This window comes from Cuculus canorus, chromosome 8 (genome assembly GCF_017976375.1).
Source record: "Cuculus canorus isolate bCucCan1 chromosome 8, bCucCan1.pri, whole genome shotgun sequence".
NCBI lineage: Eukaryota > Metazoa > Chordata > Aves > Cuculiformes > Cuculidae > Cuculus > Cuculus canorus.
The window spans coordinates 19,146,273-19,167,775 of record NC_071408.1 but is presented as its reverse complement, the minus strand read 5'-3'; the positions used below and the strand labels follow the sequence as shown (position 1 = coordinate 19,167,775).

General features: G+C 40.7%; 2 protein-coding genes across 16 annotated transcripts in view; one reads left to right on the top strand and one right to left on the bottom strand.

Moving 5' to 3' along the window:
- DOCK7 (dedicator of cytokinesis 7) overlaps positions 1-21,503 on the bottom strand; it is a 109,233-nt gene that overhangs the window by 49,037 nt on the left and 38,693 nt on the right. For all 15 annotated transcript variants that reach the window (XM_054073355.1, XM_054073354.1, XM_054073346.1 and 12 more), the window contains exons 14-16: positions 19,977-20,139; positions 928-1,045; positions 265-335 (exon numbers count right to left, since the gene is read on the bottom strand). In XM_054073355.1, the coding sequence (XP_053929330.1) occupies positions 265-335; positions 928-1,045; positions 19,977-20,139 (352 nt within the window). The remainder of the gene's footprint in view (positions 1-264; positions 336-927; positions 1,046-19,976; positions 20,140-21,503) is intronic.
- On the top strand, positions 8,012-19,969 carry ANGPTL3 (angiopoietin like 3). The gene is made up of 7 exons (XM_009569172.2): positions 8,012-8,559; positions 9,359-9,469; positions 10,308-10,425; positions 11,189-11,302; positions 12,791-12,886; positions 14,644-14,916; positions 17,680-19,969. Exons 1-7 carry the CDS (start codon positions 8,062-8,064, stop codon positions 17,859-17,861), a joined length of 1,392 nt encoding a protein of 463 aa, XP_009567467.1. The 5' UTR covers positions 8,012-8,061; the 3' UTR covers positions 17,862-19,969.

Genomic DNA, 21,503 nt, shown 5'->3' with positions numbered 1-21,503 from the left:
AGCATCACAGCCCCTGACACAATGCTCTTGATTTTTACCAGAGCAAACAAAGACTCTGGCTCCTAGTCATCGCAAAGCTCTAAGGACAGTATCAACTGACACTGCAGTTGTTGTGAGTGCTATGCAGATAGTCACTGTTAAATAATTAACACTGAGACAGTCACTGGTGAGTAACTCCGCTCTCACACTGGTCAAACTTCTTTGGGGGGCAATCATACTATCCATAAGGGGCCACGTCCTTTCACAAGTGGTCACGTGTTTTACCTGTTATGATATACTACAGCTGTGTATGCTTCTTTGGAAAATTCAGGACAGCTAGATTTGCCAAAGATGACCTGCAAAAAAAAAATAAAAAAAAAATAGAAAACTCCTTTTAAAACTGTGCCAAGAATTTCTTCCATAATCCCAGAGAGACATTTACTGCTCCGTTCACAAGTCTGTGCAGATGCATGCAGTTACATCTGCTTGTTACATACCCCTTCACTTATATGCGTCATTGTACTCGGGTACTGAAGAATTCACAGTTTTAATAACCCCAGTCACCCGTGCTTATGGCCAAAGAACTGATGAATGTAAGCACCCCTACACAGATCTTCACCAAGTGCTTATCACTTCTGGCCCTGAACACAAGTATAATTATCCCCTTTAATTTTTTGGCATGGAAGGAAATACACTATTCCAAATATCAGAGTGTCCACTGCAAACATCTCAGGTTAAAATACTAGTCACTACATTGTTACTTTGCAAACCCTAGACAGAGGTACTTTTTGTTCTGAAATATCCTGATTTTATATTCCTCTAAATTTGTTTCTTTGAAATGTATTTTGGGGAGGTTTTCTTTAACATGTGGATTTTACGACTACAACATGTACCCTGCCTTATTATAGTGCAGTAGCATTTACATGGAGCACAAAGTACTTCCCTCACCGGCATGGCATTGCTTGCATCCTCTCCATACATGAACTGGACTTTTACAGTGATATTCCTGGCGGATCCTTGGCGATTGGCAAAGTTAAGGCTCTGAGGATAGACATAAAGAAGATTCCTGCAAGAGACAAAGGCATTAAGTGAGCATCTCCATGTAAGAATCAGAGGGTTCACACTTCTATTAATGCTATGAGGTAAACCTCTATGGAAACGCTCAGAGAGTCGAAGTGAAGGGTTTGACATTTTTCATCAACCAGATGGTCTTCTCCTCAACACAAGTACACAGCCATACAAGCAATTTGATAATGACTCCTTATTTCAGACAGCAACAGTCATAATTTTTCAAACTGCCATCATGCTTTGAAATAGATTATGTTTATAATGGTGCTTGAAAAATACATCTAAAAATTTACCAGTGATTTTATAGTCTAGAGAATTTCACGTGACAAGAAAACATAAAAATAGAAAATCACTGAGAAGTGTTTATTTGTTCAACATGGAATGGCTGGTTCCTGTTAAATACATCTCTTGTTGTGACCTGTCCTTCCCCCCCCCCCCCCCCCTTTCTTGTTTTTAAAATCTCCTTACATCATGGTGACATCAGGGACACCTCTCCTCTGAAAATGGATTAAAATAAACAGGTATCTGTAGTTTCAGCAGATATTCAGATTGAACGGTGTCTCCAATTTCATGCTTGAATACCACAGTTTAGGAAGGATGGGATTCAACTGAAATTCACAGCTGAGAAGCAAGAAGTTGGGAACTTTGGAATAGAGCAGAATGGCCTCACTGAACCAGGAGTGTTTAGTTTTGAGGGAATGGCTGGGGCCACGGGTAATAGCAACACCTCCAGATATCTAAAGAACTGCTGCAAAGACTGAAGTAATGAATGATCATTGCATCCACAGGGAATGTGACAGGATGTAACTGGCTGAAATTGCACAACAGGAGATTTAGGTTAGATGTGAGGGAAAATGTTCTGACCATGAGGCCAGGTAAGTAGAAGAACAAATTGCCTGCGGAGGGCGTGAAATCTCCATTTTCTGGTATCTTTTAAGGACAGGTGAGGCAGGTGCCTCTTCAGATTGGTTTACAGAAAACTTCAATCTTCATGGCGTGGGGGACATATTTTGGAGGCCCCTTCCTGGTCCATTTCTCCAGATTAAGATTACTTTAAACACAACAAGTGACGTGATGCAAAATTCTGCAATATTTTCCATCCTCTGAGCCCTGCTGGGTCTCTGCCAACAAAATGCATGTTGGAATCCCACAATGCTACCAAAACTGCCCACTACAAGCCCCCGCCCGCTCTATGAGCAAGCAATTTATACCACAGCAAGTCCCTCGCATATTCCTATGTAGGCAAAAAAGACCACAGCCCCTGAACCATTACACTTGACATACTCAGTTATCCAAAGGAAATAAATCTTCTTTTGTCCCCAAACAAGTAAATGTGTATGAGTTATTATACATCTTTAGAAAATCAGCCTGGAAATCCCCTATCCACCTCCCACACAGCCCTGACCACCAGACCAGCATCATTCCGCATCAGACACCCTGGCTCCTTCAGCTCCAACAAGAGGGACTGACAGGGATGCTCACCACAGGCCACTCGGTAGCCTGACGGTTAGATGAGATGTTCATGTTGCTGCCTTGCATCAGTTTGGGATAAAAGACTGGCATATTGCATTTTGCCCAAACATTGAAGCAACCTATTCTGTAACAAGCCTTGGTCTGTAAGGCAGGAGGTAAAAGAGGTTCCCTTCCTCTCCGTCCCCCTCCAGAAATAATTTGGTGAATCTGAACACAATTTGTAAGCAATTTCCAACTGTTCCTTGTCCCAGAGAGACAAGAGACAACAGGTGGGCACAGAAAATTGCAGTGGTGAACACAGTAGAACAACGTTTTAAGCACAATAAGGCAGTTACTACAGAGCACTGGCAACAGTAAATAAAAAGATTTTTTTTTTTAATTGTCAGGAGACCAGTGATTTTGTTATTCAGTGATGATACCTGGTGCCCTTCTAGATGCCATGAGTATCCAAAACACCTGCACGAGGCTATCAGTGGGTCACTTTCCTGGAGGACCCCATGGAAACACAGTGGGCTGCCCTAGGCTGTCTGATATTGCACGGGGTGTCAACATTTCAGCAAATCAATCCCTCCCAAGGACTTGGTTCTGATGGCCACTCCTTTTTCTCCTTGATATCCATGGGTGCTGCTATCTATACAGACATGGGCTAATTCTGGCCCTAAGGAATTCTCCAAGAGTCTCTGAGGAGAAGGTATGTTCTCATGGTAGCTACACAGAGCAGCGCAGCTGTACAGCTTCCGAAGGCCATTGAGGGCAACATTATGGAGCCAGACTTTTTTTCCTCCAGGCAAAGGAATATACTTAGCTGGCACATGGGACTTTCCTCCCTTTCAAGTCCTTCATGGTGAATTAAGTTTTTGAATCTCATCCCCATTGGTCTCTTTGCCTAATCAACATGCTCTTAGTATTTCAGAGCGGGACTGTGCCGTTTTTGTGACTCTACTAAATTACTTTGTTCTGGCATGAATACATTTGCTCCTTGATGTTCTTTCTAAAATGAAAATGGATATGAAAATTTACTCTAAAATGTACATTGCTCATAAAACTTTTATTAAGTATTATTACTGCTTAAGAGAAGGATTTAATGTATTTGTGAAGCCAGGCTACAGGATCCCTATATTAAAGGCAGTCTTATGCTCAGGACTGATTTATACTGATGGCAAAGATGAGCCTAAACCAAGCTTGCAGTTCTCTTACCATCTCTTCTACTAGAGATTAGCCTGCTGGGAGCAAAGGGGACATCTCACCAATTTGATGCCACTCTAGAAAGAGGGTGCTAGAGACCTACAAGCAGGTATCATAGCTGACTTCGCATGTCAGACAGGCCTTTAGCTGCATTTGTAACAACCAGCACTGGAAGAAATGTACAGGTTGCTCCCCTGTCCACTGCCTTTCAAGCCTCTGTCATGTGAAAGGCTCAGAGGACAGTTATGCTCTTCCTGCATTTTCTTAGGAAGAGGCTCATGTTGCTTAGGGGAGTTCAGATGCACGGATCTCACTGTAAGACAGAGGAGAGTTGAATGCTCACTCCCGCTTCAGGCAGCTTCTCTCCAGAGCATTTCCTATTACAGGCATCATCCTTTTGTTGAAAATTTACATCTAGAGACGGGGAAAAAATTCCTCCTCTCACACATCAGAATGTAATCTCAAATGAAAAATCCCATTTTACCTTACCCCACAAAGGTAAAAGTCATAGATCTTCCTGTCTGCCACAAGCACAGTTATAGAAGCCATGGAAAGAGACTCATGGCTGAAAAAGTGATAAGAAAATTATAAATCTCTTGAAGGAACCAATGCCTCTGGCTAACAGGCGCCCAGGGAGGCAGACTTAGAGAAAACCAGAGATTTCTCCTCTGTCATCCTCTTTCCTATGACTCATTATATCTCAAGTTCTCACCTTATTATTGTTTGCACAAGTACCGGGCTCAGTAGACTTTGTAAGACACCAGAGGTGTAGTCACTATCCTCTGAAAAGTGTGAAATTTCTATGCAAAGCAACAATAGAAGCTGCCTCACTGCATGGGTGAGATGATAGGCATCAAAGTTGTTGGGCTTTTAAAGGCAAAGTAAGTGGCGTGGCATGGCACTGAATGTAGTTTTCAGGAATCAAGAGAGGACAGCCCCAGCCCTGTATTATACACAAGCAGTGGGAAGCAAGAGGAGAGAGTAACTTTCTGGTGGACATCAGAAAGAGGTCTCATTTCACAGTGTTGGATTCTCCATAGAAGGAATGAAGGGAGGAGAAGGGATTGACCATGAAAATTAACACTGCAACACCAACAACGATGCAATGCATACGCTGATTAAACAGAAGACGACTAGTCCTTATATTTCTGGGTAACAGCTGCTTCCTGATGATACTATTCACAGATTTCTATCAATAAAATTTTCAGCCAGAAGCTGTAAACCCCAGGACTTTTGTCTGGGGCTTTTATTACAATGCTGTGCAAAATGTATGCAAAGCTTATCCTATTATCTCAAACAGATCTCAAAAGTACTTTTACCTCCATAAAATGAACTGCTAAAATGCAAAGGCTTCCCAAGCCATGGAAATAATGGCACCAGGCACTCCTCTAAATATTTATATAATGTGATTGCAGACATTTTGCAAAATCCTTCATAAAGGTATTAAAACATTAAGAGCTGATCCTAACTCTTAGAGGGAATGTCTAACTATTATGAAAATTTCCCTTTTCAGTAAAACCCAGAGACCTTTTCTTTGCTTTATTCCTACTATAAAAATCATTTAACTCTCATTTAATAAGGGTCGCCCAGGTGCACAGAAGATCTTCAGGATCATGTTTGTTATATGCATCTTCTCTTGACTGAGCTAACAGCTCTCAGAGGCAAGATTCCCCCTTAGGGTTTCCACAGCCCCTGAATCTTAGGGTTTAATCATATTACAAGGTTTCATCCCCTCTGCTTTCCTGTGTCCTGCTTTGCTTATGACCTCTGTGACTGCTGTGACATCCAAGGGCAGTGTTTTATAGTGAGCTTATCATTGCCTGACTTCATGGGCACTGGCTTTAATATGAAAATGTGCTTGGCAGCTTTTTTAATACCTGACATTGGAGCATTCTGACTGCCTTTCCCCATTGGAAAACAAACCTTTCTAAAGGGTAGTGTCATGTCTGAGCAGCACCCTGCTGAGTTACCATGCATCAGCTAACCTGGGGCAACTGCAGCACAGAAGGGCAGCACACAGTGACATGCAACTCTAGAATATTGGTACGATGTCTAATCTCCAGTTACTTGGTCATTGCTATTTCCTGAGTCACTTTCTATGTTTTTCTGAAGACTAAGCTAAGAATAAAGATTTTTGGAGGTGATGGGGTCAGGTAAAATTCAAAACTACATAAAATAAAACTGGGAAAGACTTCTTGTGACTGTGGGAAATAACTAAAACAACAGAAAATTATTCATTTGAAACACTGTAAAACTAAAGCCACTCAAATACTTTGAAGAGGACTGTAGAAAGTAAATATCTTGGGTTTTTTTAAAATTTTACAACCAGTTCTTCACGTTTTGCAGCCCCAAACCCCTGTGTCAGATGCCAGAGGCTGGACTTTGCTCCCTATGACAGAGCAGAGTCAGGCTCAGATAAAAAACATGCCTAAACTTCATCTATATATGTGACAATCCAATGAGTTTCCCTACAGAAAATACAAATCCTTCAAAATCATATACTTATTGTATGTTTTAAAAACTAGAAGTGTTTAAATAGCATTATCAGGTTTTCTGTAGTTTGGTCTACCATTGAAAGCAAAAGCTAACACTTTTAACTCCGGAAGGTTTGATAAGAACCTTAAGAACTTCACACAAACGTAAAATATAAAAGCAGTTCAGATCCTGCACATGCAGTTGTCATTTGAAACCTTGGGCCAAAATCCTCAGAACACTCAGTATTCAGGAATTTTAAAATCATTACTTTGCTTCTTTGCTCAAGTGTTTTAAAATTATGCTTGAAAGACAGCTCTGGATTGGTCACAGCCCTTTAGGATGCTGTGAATTCACAAGGAGCCGTGTAGAAGGATGAGGACCTTCAAGACTCTCTGTGGCAGTCAAACATCTTGCAAGACCAGAAATTACTGAGTTGTTCTTTATGGGACAGAACTGCACCTTTGCAGCAGCCCTGCTTCTTGGTATAGAATAGTGATTGATTACTGTTTGCATTTAAGGATAATTTCTACATTTGCTTCCACTTACACCAGCAGATTCTCTTTGAATGAATCCCCATTCTCCCCGCTGCCAGGCCTGACAATCTACCTGCTCCTGCTGTTTTTCTGTATGTGGTGCAGATCCCCCAGTAAGACCGATCCAAATCATACAGGTACAAAATATTCTCCACCAATTAATTTGAGATCTAAAACACTTCCACATTGTTTAATCTTGGGTGGGGCGTTTACCTGCATATTATCAACCCTTCATCACAGAGTAAGTTCAATGTATGAGACAGCTTCATTCATAAAACAATTTTTCTAATGATGCTCCATGTAATATGTATACATGTACATAAACAACAACAAAAAGACCAGGGGAAGAATTACTAAACATAAAAGAAACTAGCGAAAAACTAAAAGCCCTCCAAACTACAGACTATATTATGCATGGACTGATTTCTTGGATTGCTACAAGTGATTCCAGAAAGAAAAATACCTTTCATTCATACTGCACTACTACTTGAAAACCATACATGCTTTCATGCAGAGATGCACTGCAGAACAGGACATTTATTTCAGAGTACTTGTAGGCTTGCTTTATGTATTGTGAATCTTAAGCAGTAAAGAGAATAGTAAGGTGAGAAATGTAAGTGAGATATTATTTATCTCACCCCCTTCTGGAAAGCAGCTCTTAAAAAATAAGTTTTTTATGGTGTAAATTACTGCACAAACCTTAACATAGTAGAATCACATCCAGGCAATCTCTGGACCTAATTCCCTCTTTCTCACTTAATCTGAACTAGATGACAAGTAAATCCACTGCAGCACAATGAGTTACATCAGAAAATGGTACGAGATGAGAATCAAGTTGTATGAATCATCTGGGAATATTTTGCCCTTCTACAGCTTACCAAGGAGCTGCACAACCTGAAATACAGCGCCCAGTGTTCTTAAGTACGGTAAACCCTTTTATACTCCCGAGGCAATAAAAGTAATCATACAACACAAACAAGAAGCAATTAAGGCCCTTATCAAGATTATGACCCAAAATTAATCTATTATAAAGAGAGTTGTGTGAAAAACACTATACCATCAATAACATTTTATAACAGATCTGGCAGACAGAAAAGTTCAGAATCAGTTTAATCAGCACTGTGCCCATCTCTCAGTTTTATCTTCCCAGATATCAACCTACGCTCAAGAGGGGTTACATTCGTTCAAATACAGCCAGTTTAATCATCAACTCATTGGTCTGCCTCTTCTAAATGAAGAGGAGTATAAATAGATCAAATTCTTCAACGCAGAACAGTCATACAGCAAAAGCTGTTGGAAAGAAAAGTCTCTGCATCCTGAACACCAAGGAGTATTAGGAGCAGAAAACATGAAAATCATTCTAGTCTTTCTATTCACTGCCCCACTTGCTCTTTCAGCTAGAGCTGAGAAGGATTATGCCTCCTTTGATTCTGCCGCATCTCCCGAGACGAAGTCAAGATTTGCCATGTTAGATGATGTACGAATCTTAGCTAATGGACTCCTCCAGCTTGGGCACGGTCTTAAAGACTTTGTCCATAAGACGAAGGGGCAGATGAATGACATCTTTCAAAAACTTTACATTTTTGATAGGTCCTTTTATGAGCTCTCACTGCAAACCAGTGAAATCAAAGAAGAAGAAGAACAGCTCCGACAAACTACAGCCAGACTGCAAATCAACAATGAAGAGATAAAGAATCTGTCACAGGAGATGAATTCAAAGATTGAAGACCTCATACAAAATAAAATCCAGCTGCAAGAGAAAGTATGGGGACTGGAAGACAAAGTCACAAAACTGGCCACTATCCAGCCTTCAATGCAAGAGACTAAAGAAATTTCTTCACTCAAAGTAAGTAGACTTGTGAAAGCCCCTGACACACGATGCCAAAGTAAACTGTAATGCTATTATTGGTAGTTACACAATAGCTTCCTCTGCACCTTCAAGGTAGTACTACTGTGTTTCTAAGACATAAATCACTGTTTACTTTGCAGTAGAATTCCTCAGTGAAATCAGTGAGGAAATTGTGAAACTATATGGCTTTGTATCTTTTTCAGGATTTTTTTGCAAATCAGTTTCAAGAAATTCTGTAAAACAGAATTTAAACAATTTTAAACAATTTTAAAAATTGCAATCAGGAAATTGATGTCATTACTGAGGCCTTAGGTTTTTATGTCATCAGCTCATTCCAAATCAATGCACTAGAATCCGCTTGCTCAGTATAAAACCAGGAAGCTTAAATCTTTAAAGAGGGACATCCATAATACCTACAAGACCTCCAGGACCAAAGAACCTTGCAAGCATTAATAGATTGAATATTTAAGGGAATATAAGTTTTTCTATGGAAAAGGAGGTATTAACTATATTTTGCAGAGGCATAATAAGGCTAAGCAACTTGTGTTAGAAAACACTGGACAGTCATTTCAAAGCAGAAAGATAAATCCAGATCTCCCAAATCCCAAGTTAATATCCTAAATGCTGGGAATGACTCCGTTTTGGCTGGTGGCAAACATTTAGTTTGAATCAAGGGCCGACATCACAGAATATAATTGTTCTGGATATAGAAAAATGAAGGAAAATATCAACTACAAAACACTGTGAAGGTCTTCTGCTGTTTCCAAACACAACCCCTCTCCCTTCATGTTCTCAGGCTTTTGTGGAGCAGCAGGACAACCACATCAAACAACTTCTCAAAGTTGTAGAGGACCAACATGTGCAACTTGACAGGCAGCACAATCAAATAATGGAGCTGGAGGACAAGGTACAGGAACCATCTCTATTTCTCTTTTCAGAATTTGTCATCTCTGGTAACCCTGAAGGACCCAATGGTTTATTCATCTGGGTCAGGCAACCCTCCTGTTCATAGTTTAGGGGTGTAGGGGAGGGCATAAACAATTTTGACTGCAAAGATGTACCTTTGTGTGTAAGAGATTGCTGTGCTGCAATGCAGAGGGCTACAGACAGGACACACAATGGCTAAGAATTGGTTTTCAAATACTATCAACACCAGGCTGCTGTATTTTCTGACTGCTAATTTTCATTTTTTCTCCTGTTAGTTATCATATTGTTGTTCATCCATCGATCTTCTAAGTATCATTACTTTCCACACATTTTTTCTTTTCCAGTATTCACTCCAATAGGGAACCATGTTCCGCAGTTCAACATGTGTCAACATAACACTGGGTATAACTGACATTCTCATAGTTAATTTATCCTAGGAGAAGGTTATACGAGGAAAATGCATTTCAGCCTAAGGAACTATGGGTTCTGTGCTCTTTAGATGTTGGTATTATTTGTCTAACTGATGTCACCCGAGGAAATAAGTTAAATCTGTTTGCCCATTAAGGTGTACCTCATGAGAAAGGGTTATTTACTCACCTCATGAATGCTACCTTGTTTGAGCAGTGGTACAGCTGACATTGACGCATCTGAAATCCACCACCGTGCTTCTAAAGTTATTTTTATGTTGTAAATCGGGTATTCTAAAGGATTACATTCACAAGAAAAAATTATTCACTGCCTGACATTGTTTGGCTTGAACAAATCTCATAACTTCAGAGTCTCAGGAAATTAACAGCCTGTAATTATGGCTCTTTCAGCTAAACCACATAGAGCTCCAGGAACTCGCAGAGAACTCCTTCACAGAGGAGCAAACAGAACCAGAGGCCATTCCCTTTCCTGTGCGCAACACCACAGCTGTAACATACCAATCTGATGGTGAGACCTTACCTCTTAGATGTGATTGCATAATACATTTGCATTATTCTCTGTGAAAATATTCCATTGGTTTTTAACAGTCGAAGACTAAAAGCAAAAGACTCCTATGTTATAGGCAGTGCTATAGGAAGGAGCTAAATATCATGTTTTGAAAAAAAAGTCATCATCTACTGAGCCCCACCACAGGTTACTTGTCTCTGGGGTGATACATAGGAACAATGTCCAATAATGCTGTATTCCCGTCCTCAACCTTCAGCCTCTATTCACCTCCTGTAAACACGTGTGGTGAGCATCCTTATACTGACACTTCTGGCGCTGCCAATGTTTACCTTGAAGAAAATGAACAGAGAACTAATTTGCTTCATGCTGGCTAATTCTAAGATTTGGAAGAGCTTTCATTAAAGCTGAGAGGCATTTTCAGACTACAGCAACAGGAACAATATTTATTGGGAACTTCACAAGGGGTAGGTAAGTCCATTTGCCATAGACAAGTTTTAGGCCTCACAAATCTTCCAAAATTATCTACATTGAAAGCTTGCCTAACTTTAAAATTATAGGCATTCCAACCTACTCCGCGGCTGTACTACCAAGCCCAAAGCAGTCTGTCCATTTGGTGACATTTATAGCAAACTAAAACTACCAAAAATATTGTTCTAGTTTTTGTTTGGCTTTATCCTATATAGAAATTCAAGTTACAAAGGTGGATTGAAACTTAACCACACCCAAACCAGGACTGGTAATTGTCTGCTGTTTGCTTTCTTAGGCATGGCTCCTGACTGCACTGCTCTCTACAACGGCAGCATGCGGTTCAGTGGTGTTTACACCATTAAGCCCAACGGCTCAGAAGCTTTTGATGTCTACTGTGAAATGAAATTTGGTAAGACAGCTGTGCTAGCAACAGTCTAATTTTCACCTAAGTAGCTTTTTATAAGCCAAAAAAATGCGTCTCATCCCAAAGTATGCAAAAACTCAGAGTTCACATATCCCGAACTCCCCTTAACACTGCTTTCACTCTTTACACATCTCCTGTCTACACTGAGGAAAAGACTTTCAATCATCTGACATAAATTAAGTATACTAAAGAAAAAACAAGCCCCTTTAGCTATAGGTAATGAAAATGGCAATTATAAATGCCATTATATTGCAATCATTAATAGCTTTTCCAAAGAAAAGCAAACAGTAAATACCTGAGTAAAACTTTGTTTCATTAACCATGGTACTGCCTGAGACTTAGATATACCAAATTAACCTGAAGAGTTAAGTTCTGGAGGCAGGATTCCTGCACCATATTTGTGTGAGTCAGTAGCAATATATGTATCATACAGATCCAGAATTGTTGTAGACCAGAATGCACAGCACCTACCCAAGCTCTTTCTTCTTAAGAAACCCATTTGTCCATTCCTTTTGCCATTACCCAGAGATCACACATTGTTTGGCCAGTTCACTGCTCCTTGTTTTTTTCACTCCACAATGCAGCATCCTGCAGTGCTGCTCTGTGTGTGTCCCTGCACAGCCCCTCCGCCACAGCTACCCAGAAAGCCTGGAAATGCACTGATGCAAACACCACAGGGCCATGTCATTTGTTTCAATGTGTAAACAGAGCGGCATAGGGTTGCCCCGTGCAAAAAGCTCCTTTGCTTACATTTGTTGAAACTGGTGAAACAAGGGTGTCATGACCTGGTCAGGATAAAGAACCTACTGCAGTGCTAGCATGAACACAGCCTCTGACACTTCATACCTTCTGCGGGGCTGAGCGCCCAGCAGTTAAGGACTATCAGTAGCCAGAATCTGACAATCTGATCAAATATCCGGAACATTTCATATCTCTTTTTTATCATTTTCTCTAGGTTTGTGTTTCTCAGCCCTCATAAACAAACGAATCCCAGTTAAGGCAGCTTAACAAAATAAGTCCAGTGAGCTGAGTCACCACAAGCGTGGAAAATGATGCTCACAAAGCCCTGCATTCTGTTCAGCTGCGCTCACTTAAATTTCTTTCATGAAGATTTAGGCTAACTCATTCTACCTCAAAACTGGAGCACCCAAGAGCACACTCATGGGCAGCTAATAAGGCTAAGTCCAAGACAAGTTGAGCATCTGCGCTCTGTAGAGTGAGAAACTTTATAGCTCAGTCCATGTGCGCTCAGGTCTGTTGCAAAATGAAAAGGAAGTGGGATTCATGTGGAGCCACCTCCAGTGTAAACACATTTTCTTCTTCACTGCAGCAGAAAGCAAGCTTGCACACAGGCAGCCACAGCAGTGCACTCTGTAGGTCAGTGGCTGATGGTCTCTGTTAGTTCCCATTTTCTCTCTGATACTTTAAACACTTAAACCAGGCTTGTGACCGACTTCCCCTTCGTGTTTGCAGGCAGTTCCTGGACTGTAATCCAGAACAGAGTGGATGGATCACTAGATTTCAACCAAACCTGGGATGCCTATGCAAACGGTTTTGGTGACCTCAATGGTAAAAATGCACTTTTTTGTGTCTTTTCTTAGTATCAGTTGATTTAAGAAGCTGAATCTTTCTAGTGTGTTCACATGAGAACAGACAAAATCTGCAACTACATCTGAACAGCTTGCTGAATTAGTAGAACACCAGAAAGAGCTTGCTAGAAAACATAACTCAGTAACAAATACACACCTTCAAATGTGTTTAGAAACTTTTGCTGAACAAAAGGCAGAATTATTTAAATGCCATTGTATTTAAAGACTTTACTATTTATAAAAGCACCTCCCAAAGCCTTTAAAATATACACAAATGCAAAGCCTCACCAAATTACTGTCACTACCTTCTCTCAAATTTTCTGCAATCCTGTTTCTCTTAAACCACCACACGAATTTTTCCAGCCTCAAGACAGCCCGAGGCTGTGTGTGCTCCCATGCACAAACACCTCCAGCTTCCCCACGCATTGGCCAATCCCCTCTGTGGCTGGATATGGTAAGGAAACACCCGCGTTCCCCTGTTAATCATCAACTCCCAAAAATGCGTAACACCAAGGGGTGCCCAACAGCCTTCCCATACAGAATATTTTCCCTATTTTTCTTGTACAATAGCGTGACTCTACTTCGATTTAGAAAATATTTTGACTTTCTAGGCACAGCAAATGTTAATTCCTCACTAACGTGGGCAGCAATATTGACTTACTTTCATTTCTTCATCAGTAAGAGAGCTGCTATATCTCATCCTCTCCCATACTTTGGGACAGTAGTTGACAGCTGAGGTAAACTTTCGTCTATAGTTTGATCACACTGAATGCTACAGTTGCCCCTCACTGGTTTCCAGTTCCCACCGACACGAAATCACATCTTTGCAGTGTCAGATTTTTCAGAATACTGCATTGCTCTCAGCTATGTCCTACTCAGTTCTGTGCTGCATATTCTAAGGTGATAAAATATATTCCTTACCTGTATGTATGGCATGTGCATTCAGGTACGCTATTCCTACATGTGGTAATTACTTATTGTGCACTGACACTCGCAGCACTGATAATGAGCCACTTAATAACATAATTTATGAAACAATTAAGCTAATTATCAAGAATTCTAGCAAAAGAAGAATCCTCAAGTTAAATTCACTTTCTACACAGGGGTATCGAAACCTCAGTTGAGTTCTGCAGCTCTTTCCTTAAAAACTACAATTGCAATTAGGTTTTATGTATGTCATTTGCTTCATTTGTCACACAGTTCAATTATGCATCTTTTAAATGCCTTGAGCTCCCTCTCAGAGTTTCACATGAGGTGGGAAAGTTAAGAGAGAAGCTCCAGTTCATTTATATCTCCTGCTTTTATTGATCACCAGTGTGCAATTAAGAAGAGGTAAACAAAAAGAATGTAGCAGGAGACCTCTGGAAAGATCAACAGTCCCCAAGACTCATATTATTGATTTAATTAAAGCAATGAATAAATCCTTTTAAATACTATATTTTCACACACACTACCTGCAGGTTATCTGTGAAAACAAATGCAACGGTAGTGTGAGTGATACAGGGTTTTAGAGAAAGTTTATCACATTACCCCTTCCATAGTGACTCTGCCCGGTGACTCACCTCTGACATCTCTTGATTCTGACATCACATAGCTTATGTGAACATGTATTTTCATAATCTGATATTTTAAATGTGACTGAGATATCTGAGGCATGGGCTAGAGATCTGAAAAACACGGTAAGTGTGCCCACGCTCAGTTTCATACTAACAGCATATGTTTCCTATGACTTTACAGAGGAATTCTGGCTAGGCCTGAACAAGACCTATTCCATTACTAAACAAGGGGACTACATCTTACGGATTGAACTGCAGGACTGGAAAGATAATAAACGTTACATTGAGTATGCGTTTAGCTTGGGAGGACCGGAGACAGACTACACTCTCCAGCTTTCACGGATCTCCGGCAGTATCCCCAATGCACTGCCAGAACAGACAAAACTGCAGTTCTCAACTCCAGACAGTGATGCGGACACGAGAAATGACTTCAACTGCCCAGAAAACTACCTAGGTATCAGTATGCTGGGTATATTAACATGGGATTTTCTTTATTACATAAAGGATGGTGTACGCTTTAGTGGGTAGTTACTGATATTAGCCTGGTTTCAGATACAGAGAAGAGAGGGTAGCAGCATCTTTCTGCTTGCAGGAAAGGGCAGAAGATGTTTTTCACTGGTAGATAGCAGGGTCCTACATGAACGAGGCATCATCTTTCTATTTTATAGACAGGTAAAACTAAAGCACAAGGAGACTGTGCAAACAACCAACATAAGAAACAGAACTAGCAGTGTAGGTTGAAATAAAACTCCAGGATGACACTCTGAGCTATGAAGGAGCAATACTTTCATGACACCTGCTTCAGTGTGGTAGCCCGAGGTTGGATTATTTAATCCCTCCTTGTAAAAAAAAAAAAAAAAAAAAGGGAAAGACAAATTTACTCTTGCCTCCATTTTAAGTACAACCCAAAAGTTAAGAATGATGAGCATTTTCCACTCAAAGGCAAATTTTAGCTGTTTGTTAAGTACACGTGCTATAATCACTCTCAGAAGAGCAAGAGATGTGAGGCTTAAGACTTTTCTCCTTAGAGATAATTTGGTTAAAAGATTACTAATTCTTTGATTTTATGAAGCTTTTATGTTTTGCCAATTTATAGCAAAAAGCAAACAATTGAAAAAACAATTAAGGATTACACCACAGGATACAGAATTCCCTGCTGGACACCTGCTTCATAGAATCACAGAATGTCCCCAGTTGGAAGGGACCCACAAGGATCATCAAGTTCATCTCCTGTCCTTGCACAGGACAACCCCAAGATTCACACCATGTGTCTGAGGTTCAAATGCTTCTTGAATATTGTCAGGCTTGATGCTATGACTGCTTCCCTGGAGAACTTGTTCCAGTGCTCTACATCCTGTGGGTGAAGAACCTTTTCTAATACCCAACCTAAACCTTCCCTGGCAGATCTTCCTGCCATTCCTTCAGGTCCTATCATTGGTCACCAGAGAGAAGAGACGAGCACATGCTTCTCCTCCTTCCTTTGGGAGGAAGTTGTAGACCTCAATCATAGAATCACTAGGTTGGAAGGGACCCACTGGGTCATTGAGTCCAACCATTCCTAACACTCCCCAAACCATGCCCCTCAGCACCTCGTCCACCTGTCCCTTAAACATGTCCAGGGAAGGTGACTCAACCACCTCCCTGGGCAGCCTCTAACAGTGCCCAATGATGCTTTCTGTGAAAATTTTTTTCCTGATGTCCAGCCTGAACCTCCCCTGGCAGAGCTTGAGGCCATTCCCCCTTGTCCTGTCCTCTGTCACTTGGGAGAAGAGGCCAGCTCCCTCCTCTCCACAACCTCCTTCCAGGTAGTTGTAGAGAGCAAAAGGTCTCCCCTCAGCCTCCTCTTCTCCAGGCTAAACAACCCCAGTTCCCCCACCTGCTCCTCATAAGACTTGTTCTCCAGCCCCTTCACCAGCTTCGTTGATCTTCTCTGGACACACTCCAGAGCCTCAACATCCTTCTTGTGGTGAGGGGCCCAGAACCGAACACAGTACTCAAGGTGCGGTCTCACTAGTGCCGAGTACAGAGGGAGAATAACTTCCCTGGACCTGCTGGTCACGCCGTTTCTGATACAAGCCAAGATGCCATTGGCCTTCTTGGCCACCTGGGCACACTGCTGGCTCATGTTCAGTTGGCTGTCAACCAACACCCCCCAGGTCCTTCTCCTCCAGGCAGCTTTCTAGCCGGACTTCTCCTAGTCTGTAGCACTGCACAGGGTTGTTATGCCCCAAGTGCAGGATCCGGCATTTGGCCTTGTTAAACCTCATGCCTTTGGTCTCAGCCCAGCAGTCCAGCCTGTTCAGATCCCTTTGCTGAACCTCCCTACCCTCGATCAGATCCACGAAGTCTCCTCAGTCTCCTCTTCTCCAGGCTGAACAGACCAAGTGACTCTATCCACTCCTCATACTGCTTCACCTCTAAACCCTTCAACTTTTGGCCCTCCTCTGCAGCTTGATATCCTTTTTATATTGTGGTGCCCAGAACTGCACACAGTACTCAAGGTGGGGCCACACCAGTGTGGAGTAGAGCAGGACAATAACCTTCCTCAACCAGCTAGCAATGCCGTGCTTGATACACCCCAGGACACGCAACAAACATTTTGTATGTCATTCTAGGTTTGAAAATCGTTAATATCTGAACTAATGCTGAGAGTATTACTTGGCTCTAGTGACCATAAAGCAGATGGCTAATGACTGCAAAAGTGCTAAACTTCCATTTTCAGCACAGAGTCACTGCCAGTCCCTTGGAAGCAGAACTGGGCTTACAATTTAGGCTCACGGTTAAGGACACCAGCCAATACAAAAGAGAATTTGTTTACTAACGGCTCTTCAGCCTCCTGAAGATGCAGAGATTTAACCACTTGTACCTGAGAAAAACATCAGCAAATCAGAAGGTCATTTGTAGCAGATCAGGGGAAAAATAGAATTGTAGAGCTAATGTCCTAAGTGTTCCAATTCAGTGGCAGTATTTTGTGTGCAGTCTTCTATGAACTACTACTTTTACATGAAGCAGACAATAACAAGGAGCACAACTTCTTATAATGGCCCTTGACTTGGAAGTGCGAGCAGGTATTGTACAAGTACCAAAAGTGGTAACTGCCACTTTTGCTGGAACTGGCCTAAAGACTTACGCTGCAAATGAGTTGTCTACTCAGAAACTGAGCACAGTGTGTGAGGGTACAATGGAGAGTAACTGACATTACGATGTTTTTCCTTAGGAGGCTGGTGGCACAGTGAATGTGAGGAAACTAATCTTAACGGGAAATATGTTGCACCAAGGACAAGAGGAAGATTAGACAGAGGAAAAGGCTTATACTGGAAGCCTAAGAAAGGAAGATACTACTTGCTCAAGTCAACCAAAATAATGATACATCCAACAGATTTAAAAAGTTTTGACTAAAAGTTCAACCCGATGCATTTTGATGCAGAACATACACACTGAACATTACTACATCAAAGAAGTTCACGTTATATTTAATAACAGATGCATGTCTAAATCTAGACATTGTAGGGTGTATTCTCCAATACATAACCCTCAGGTATTTGTGATGGCCTTATAGTTTGTTTGGTGAGTATTCCCATTCCCCCTAGCTGTGACTTTTGTGGAGATTTTACCTCCTCAGGATGAGCCTCTTCATGGCTAGGAACTGACTGCCTATTCATGTATCAGATAATATTGCTTGGGGGAATGGATTTTCAGACTGTTGCATTCATTTCTGGGTTGTGCAGTAGGGAACATGGATAGCGTTTCAGTAAACAGAGGGCTGACTACAGAAGACGTTTAGGTATTAACCTATAGGGAAAAAAAGAGATTTTTCTTCATGAAGTAACTACTTCAATGTTTGGTTCATGTTATTGCTGTGGAATTTTTCCATAAGCAAATGAAAGACAGGCAATTCCCCATTTTAGGGTTCTGTGTATTTCCTGACAAATTTTCTGCAGTGTAGCTCAGGCCAGTCTTCGCTGAAGCGCTGTACTCATACAGGTATAGAAGCGTATACACATATCAAGTAAGCCACAGCACAGACCTAATCTTCTAGATACTACATTTTGAAGAAGAACTTAAGAACTAGACTTTCTTAATGAGCTAAGCTTCAAAGCTTACTGAAATAAAGAAGAGATCTTTTCTTCTCATTGGAAAGGAATTCATAGCCATCCCTTTGCAACCTTTTAGTACACCTAAGAAATTAAATGAAAGACCAAGTGAGCACATGACAACACACCTTTCAAACAGAGAAGTTGCCTGTGGGCGGCAACTCCAGTGGAGTCAGTGGTACCAACTAGTGCACCCCATAGGCACAACCTGCATGACAGCGCTGGTCCTGCTCCTCAGAACACATTCACGTTAGTTTAACTTTGGCTGCAAAGTACTGTAAAGCAGAAGGACTACTGACGTGCTTGTGGATGCCAGCTGTGGAAGTGCTGACTGACAGACTTCAATTCTGCAGCTACCTTGAGTCATATTGACTTATATATTTTACCTAACCTTTGTGCAGTACAGATTCTTTTATCTCAACATTTGCAACCATGTAGAAAATGGTCTTAAACTGTAATTTGTCAGAGTGAAGCAACTGTGAACAGAATGTGCTAATCACGGAGAAATCAGAAAAAGACTTCTGTTCTTCATGGATTTATTACAAAGAAGAGTTCATTTAGGGCTGCTTATTTTTACTGTTGTGTTGTAATGTTTAATTAACTGTCCAACCTCTAGAAGTAAGTAAGTAAATAAATAAATTACACTTTTGGAAAGACATGAGATACGGAACTTGACTAAAAACTTCCTGTAAGCTTTGATTTATAAAATGCTGGTTTGTATTCCTCTAACTTTTACAACAAGAAGTAACTGACTTGGAGAGTAAATTGGTGAAATTACCAAACTAAAGATGACAGTTCAACCAAGAGGTGCAATTTCTTCAAAGATACTGTGAAAAGGCTATAAAGGAACAGAGCTACATAGTGAAAAGAAATCTGCTCACTGCCTTGGTTTAGTTACAGAAACGTTACTGTTTTCCAAGATACCTTAGAAAAATTTCTTATCTTCTAGATATTCAGAAAAATGTTTTTTCAAGCACTGTAAACAAATAAATTGCTTTTAAATACGAATTAAAATATGACTGGATTATGCATTTTTTTATCTTTATTCCTCACTTTAAAGAAAAGAAGAAAGTCACTAAAAGTGTCAGAAAATAATAAAAACAGTAACAGAATGATGATTTTAGCACACAGACGATGCAAAAAAACCTACATAAAACTGAAAAGAATTCAACTTAATTTCACTGAGAGTTTTTGGAAACAGAGAAACCTCTCTGAAGTTCCCATTCACAGCCATGTTTCATGCAAATATGTCTGTCTCTTCACATCTGTATTTTCTGCTGTATCAGTTTGGAACTTTTTATGTCCCTGGTACAGCTGATCTACTGATACAACAAGTTTTGCAATGCATGAGATAAGGTAGAAATTTCTATATTTGCCAGTCTCAGATGCCAAAATGTGAAACGTATTTCAAAACTCTAACCTGTATGTGGTATTTGGAACGTAGACATCCCTGGCAGGAAACTCTAGGATTTCTCTTGTAGGTCTAACTCTGCTGTCTGGGTAAAGTTTGACTTGCAGCAACTCTGGAGTTAGACAGTAATGGGGATTCTCTGGAGCTGGAGATATGTCTATCTTTAATTGAGCTATAAGAAGAAAATTATTTTATTACAATAAATATAAGTTAATTTAAACAAAAACCATATTCATGCTTTGTTTCTTCAGGTTACTATCCTATATATTAATTCAATAAATAAATCATAAATTACAGCCAATGTGGATTTGTTAAAAACAAATAACAGTGAATCAAACTGATATCTAAGGCAATTGGAGTACCAGATAATAAGAAACAAAGAAAAGAAGTATCTTGACACGTCCCAAGTGCTGTTCTCATAAGCAAGCCGGGGAAACACAGTGAGATAATGCTGCGATGAGGCTCAACTTTTGTTAAAAACAATACTCAAAGACTCTTCAGGAATCTTGCCTATCATACTGGAAGGGTATATAGGAATTGTTGAAAGTTAATTTGCACCAAAATTATTGAATATTTTCCTCAGCAAATCAGCGGACAATACTGACAAGGACTGATTGTTGGTGGGTGGCACTGAGGCTGGAACGCTCGTAAAAATTCGGAAGACAGGAGAATTGGAGACCTAAGACTAAGGTGAAAGGTAACAAAGAGCAAAGGAATTGAATTAAGAAGGTGGCAACATACAAACATAAAAGAAAATAACTGGCATGGATCAATTCTGTAAAAATAAGGCTGGGTGACAGCAGTGGCAGTAAGCCAATATCCAGAAGAAAGCTACAACCATTCTCAGACATATTAGTGCAGCATCATGTGCGAGATACTAGAGAGAAATCCATCTGCACTGCTTGGCATGAGGTCTTAGGAGGAGCAGCACACCCATCTGGAGCACCCTGCTTGAAGAAAAGCATGGACAGAAACTCGAGCAGAGAGCAGAAGGCAATTTTAAAACCACAGCCTTTGAGGAAAGGTTGAAAGAAACCTGAGATTGGGTAGGCTACAAAATGGAGGTGAGTAAGAGTGAACTAATAACAGTCTTCAAAAGCACTTGAAAGGTTAGGATAACAGCCCTGAGGGCATAACAGATCATAATTAAATTAATTCACAGAAAGATAATTTTGCAAAGTTTTCTTAATACCTAACCTCACTACAAGGACATCTGAGTGCTAGGAGAGATGATCTAAGGAAGTGGTAGGGTTGCGGTCACTGGAGATTTCTAAGGACAGGTTAAGTAAACATTGTCAGGAATAGCACAGGTCAGGGACCAGTGATGTTTCACTGCTGGTGGGCCAGCATTTTTATTTCACTTTCTCAAACAGAGGTAGAGTTTATTAATCAAGTGGGAGCCAGGAGAGAGATCTCCTCTCAGCTAAAGAGAGTTATTTTACTTAGGAAAACAGAGGTTCTCTAGAGCCTGCTGAGTTTTGGGCTTTGGGGTTTGCATCCTTTCCTCACAGATGCGCCTCTCTGTGACAGGAGCTG

Coding starts and splice junctions, on each gene's coding strand:
- ANGPTL3 (XM_009569172.2), top strand. CDS start 8,062: ATGAAAATCATTCTAGTCTTTCTATTCACTGCCCCACTTGCTCTTTCA. Junction 9,470..10,307: donor TAATGGAGCTGGAGGACAAG/GTACAGGAACCA, acceptor TGGCTCTTTCAG/CTAAACCACATAGAGCTCCA. Junction 14,917..17,679: donor CTGCCCAGAAAACTACCTAG/GTATCAGTATGC, acceptor GTTTTTCCTTAG/GAGGCTGGTGGCACAGTGAA.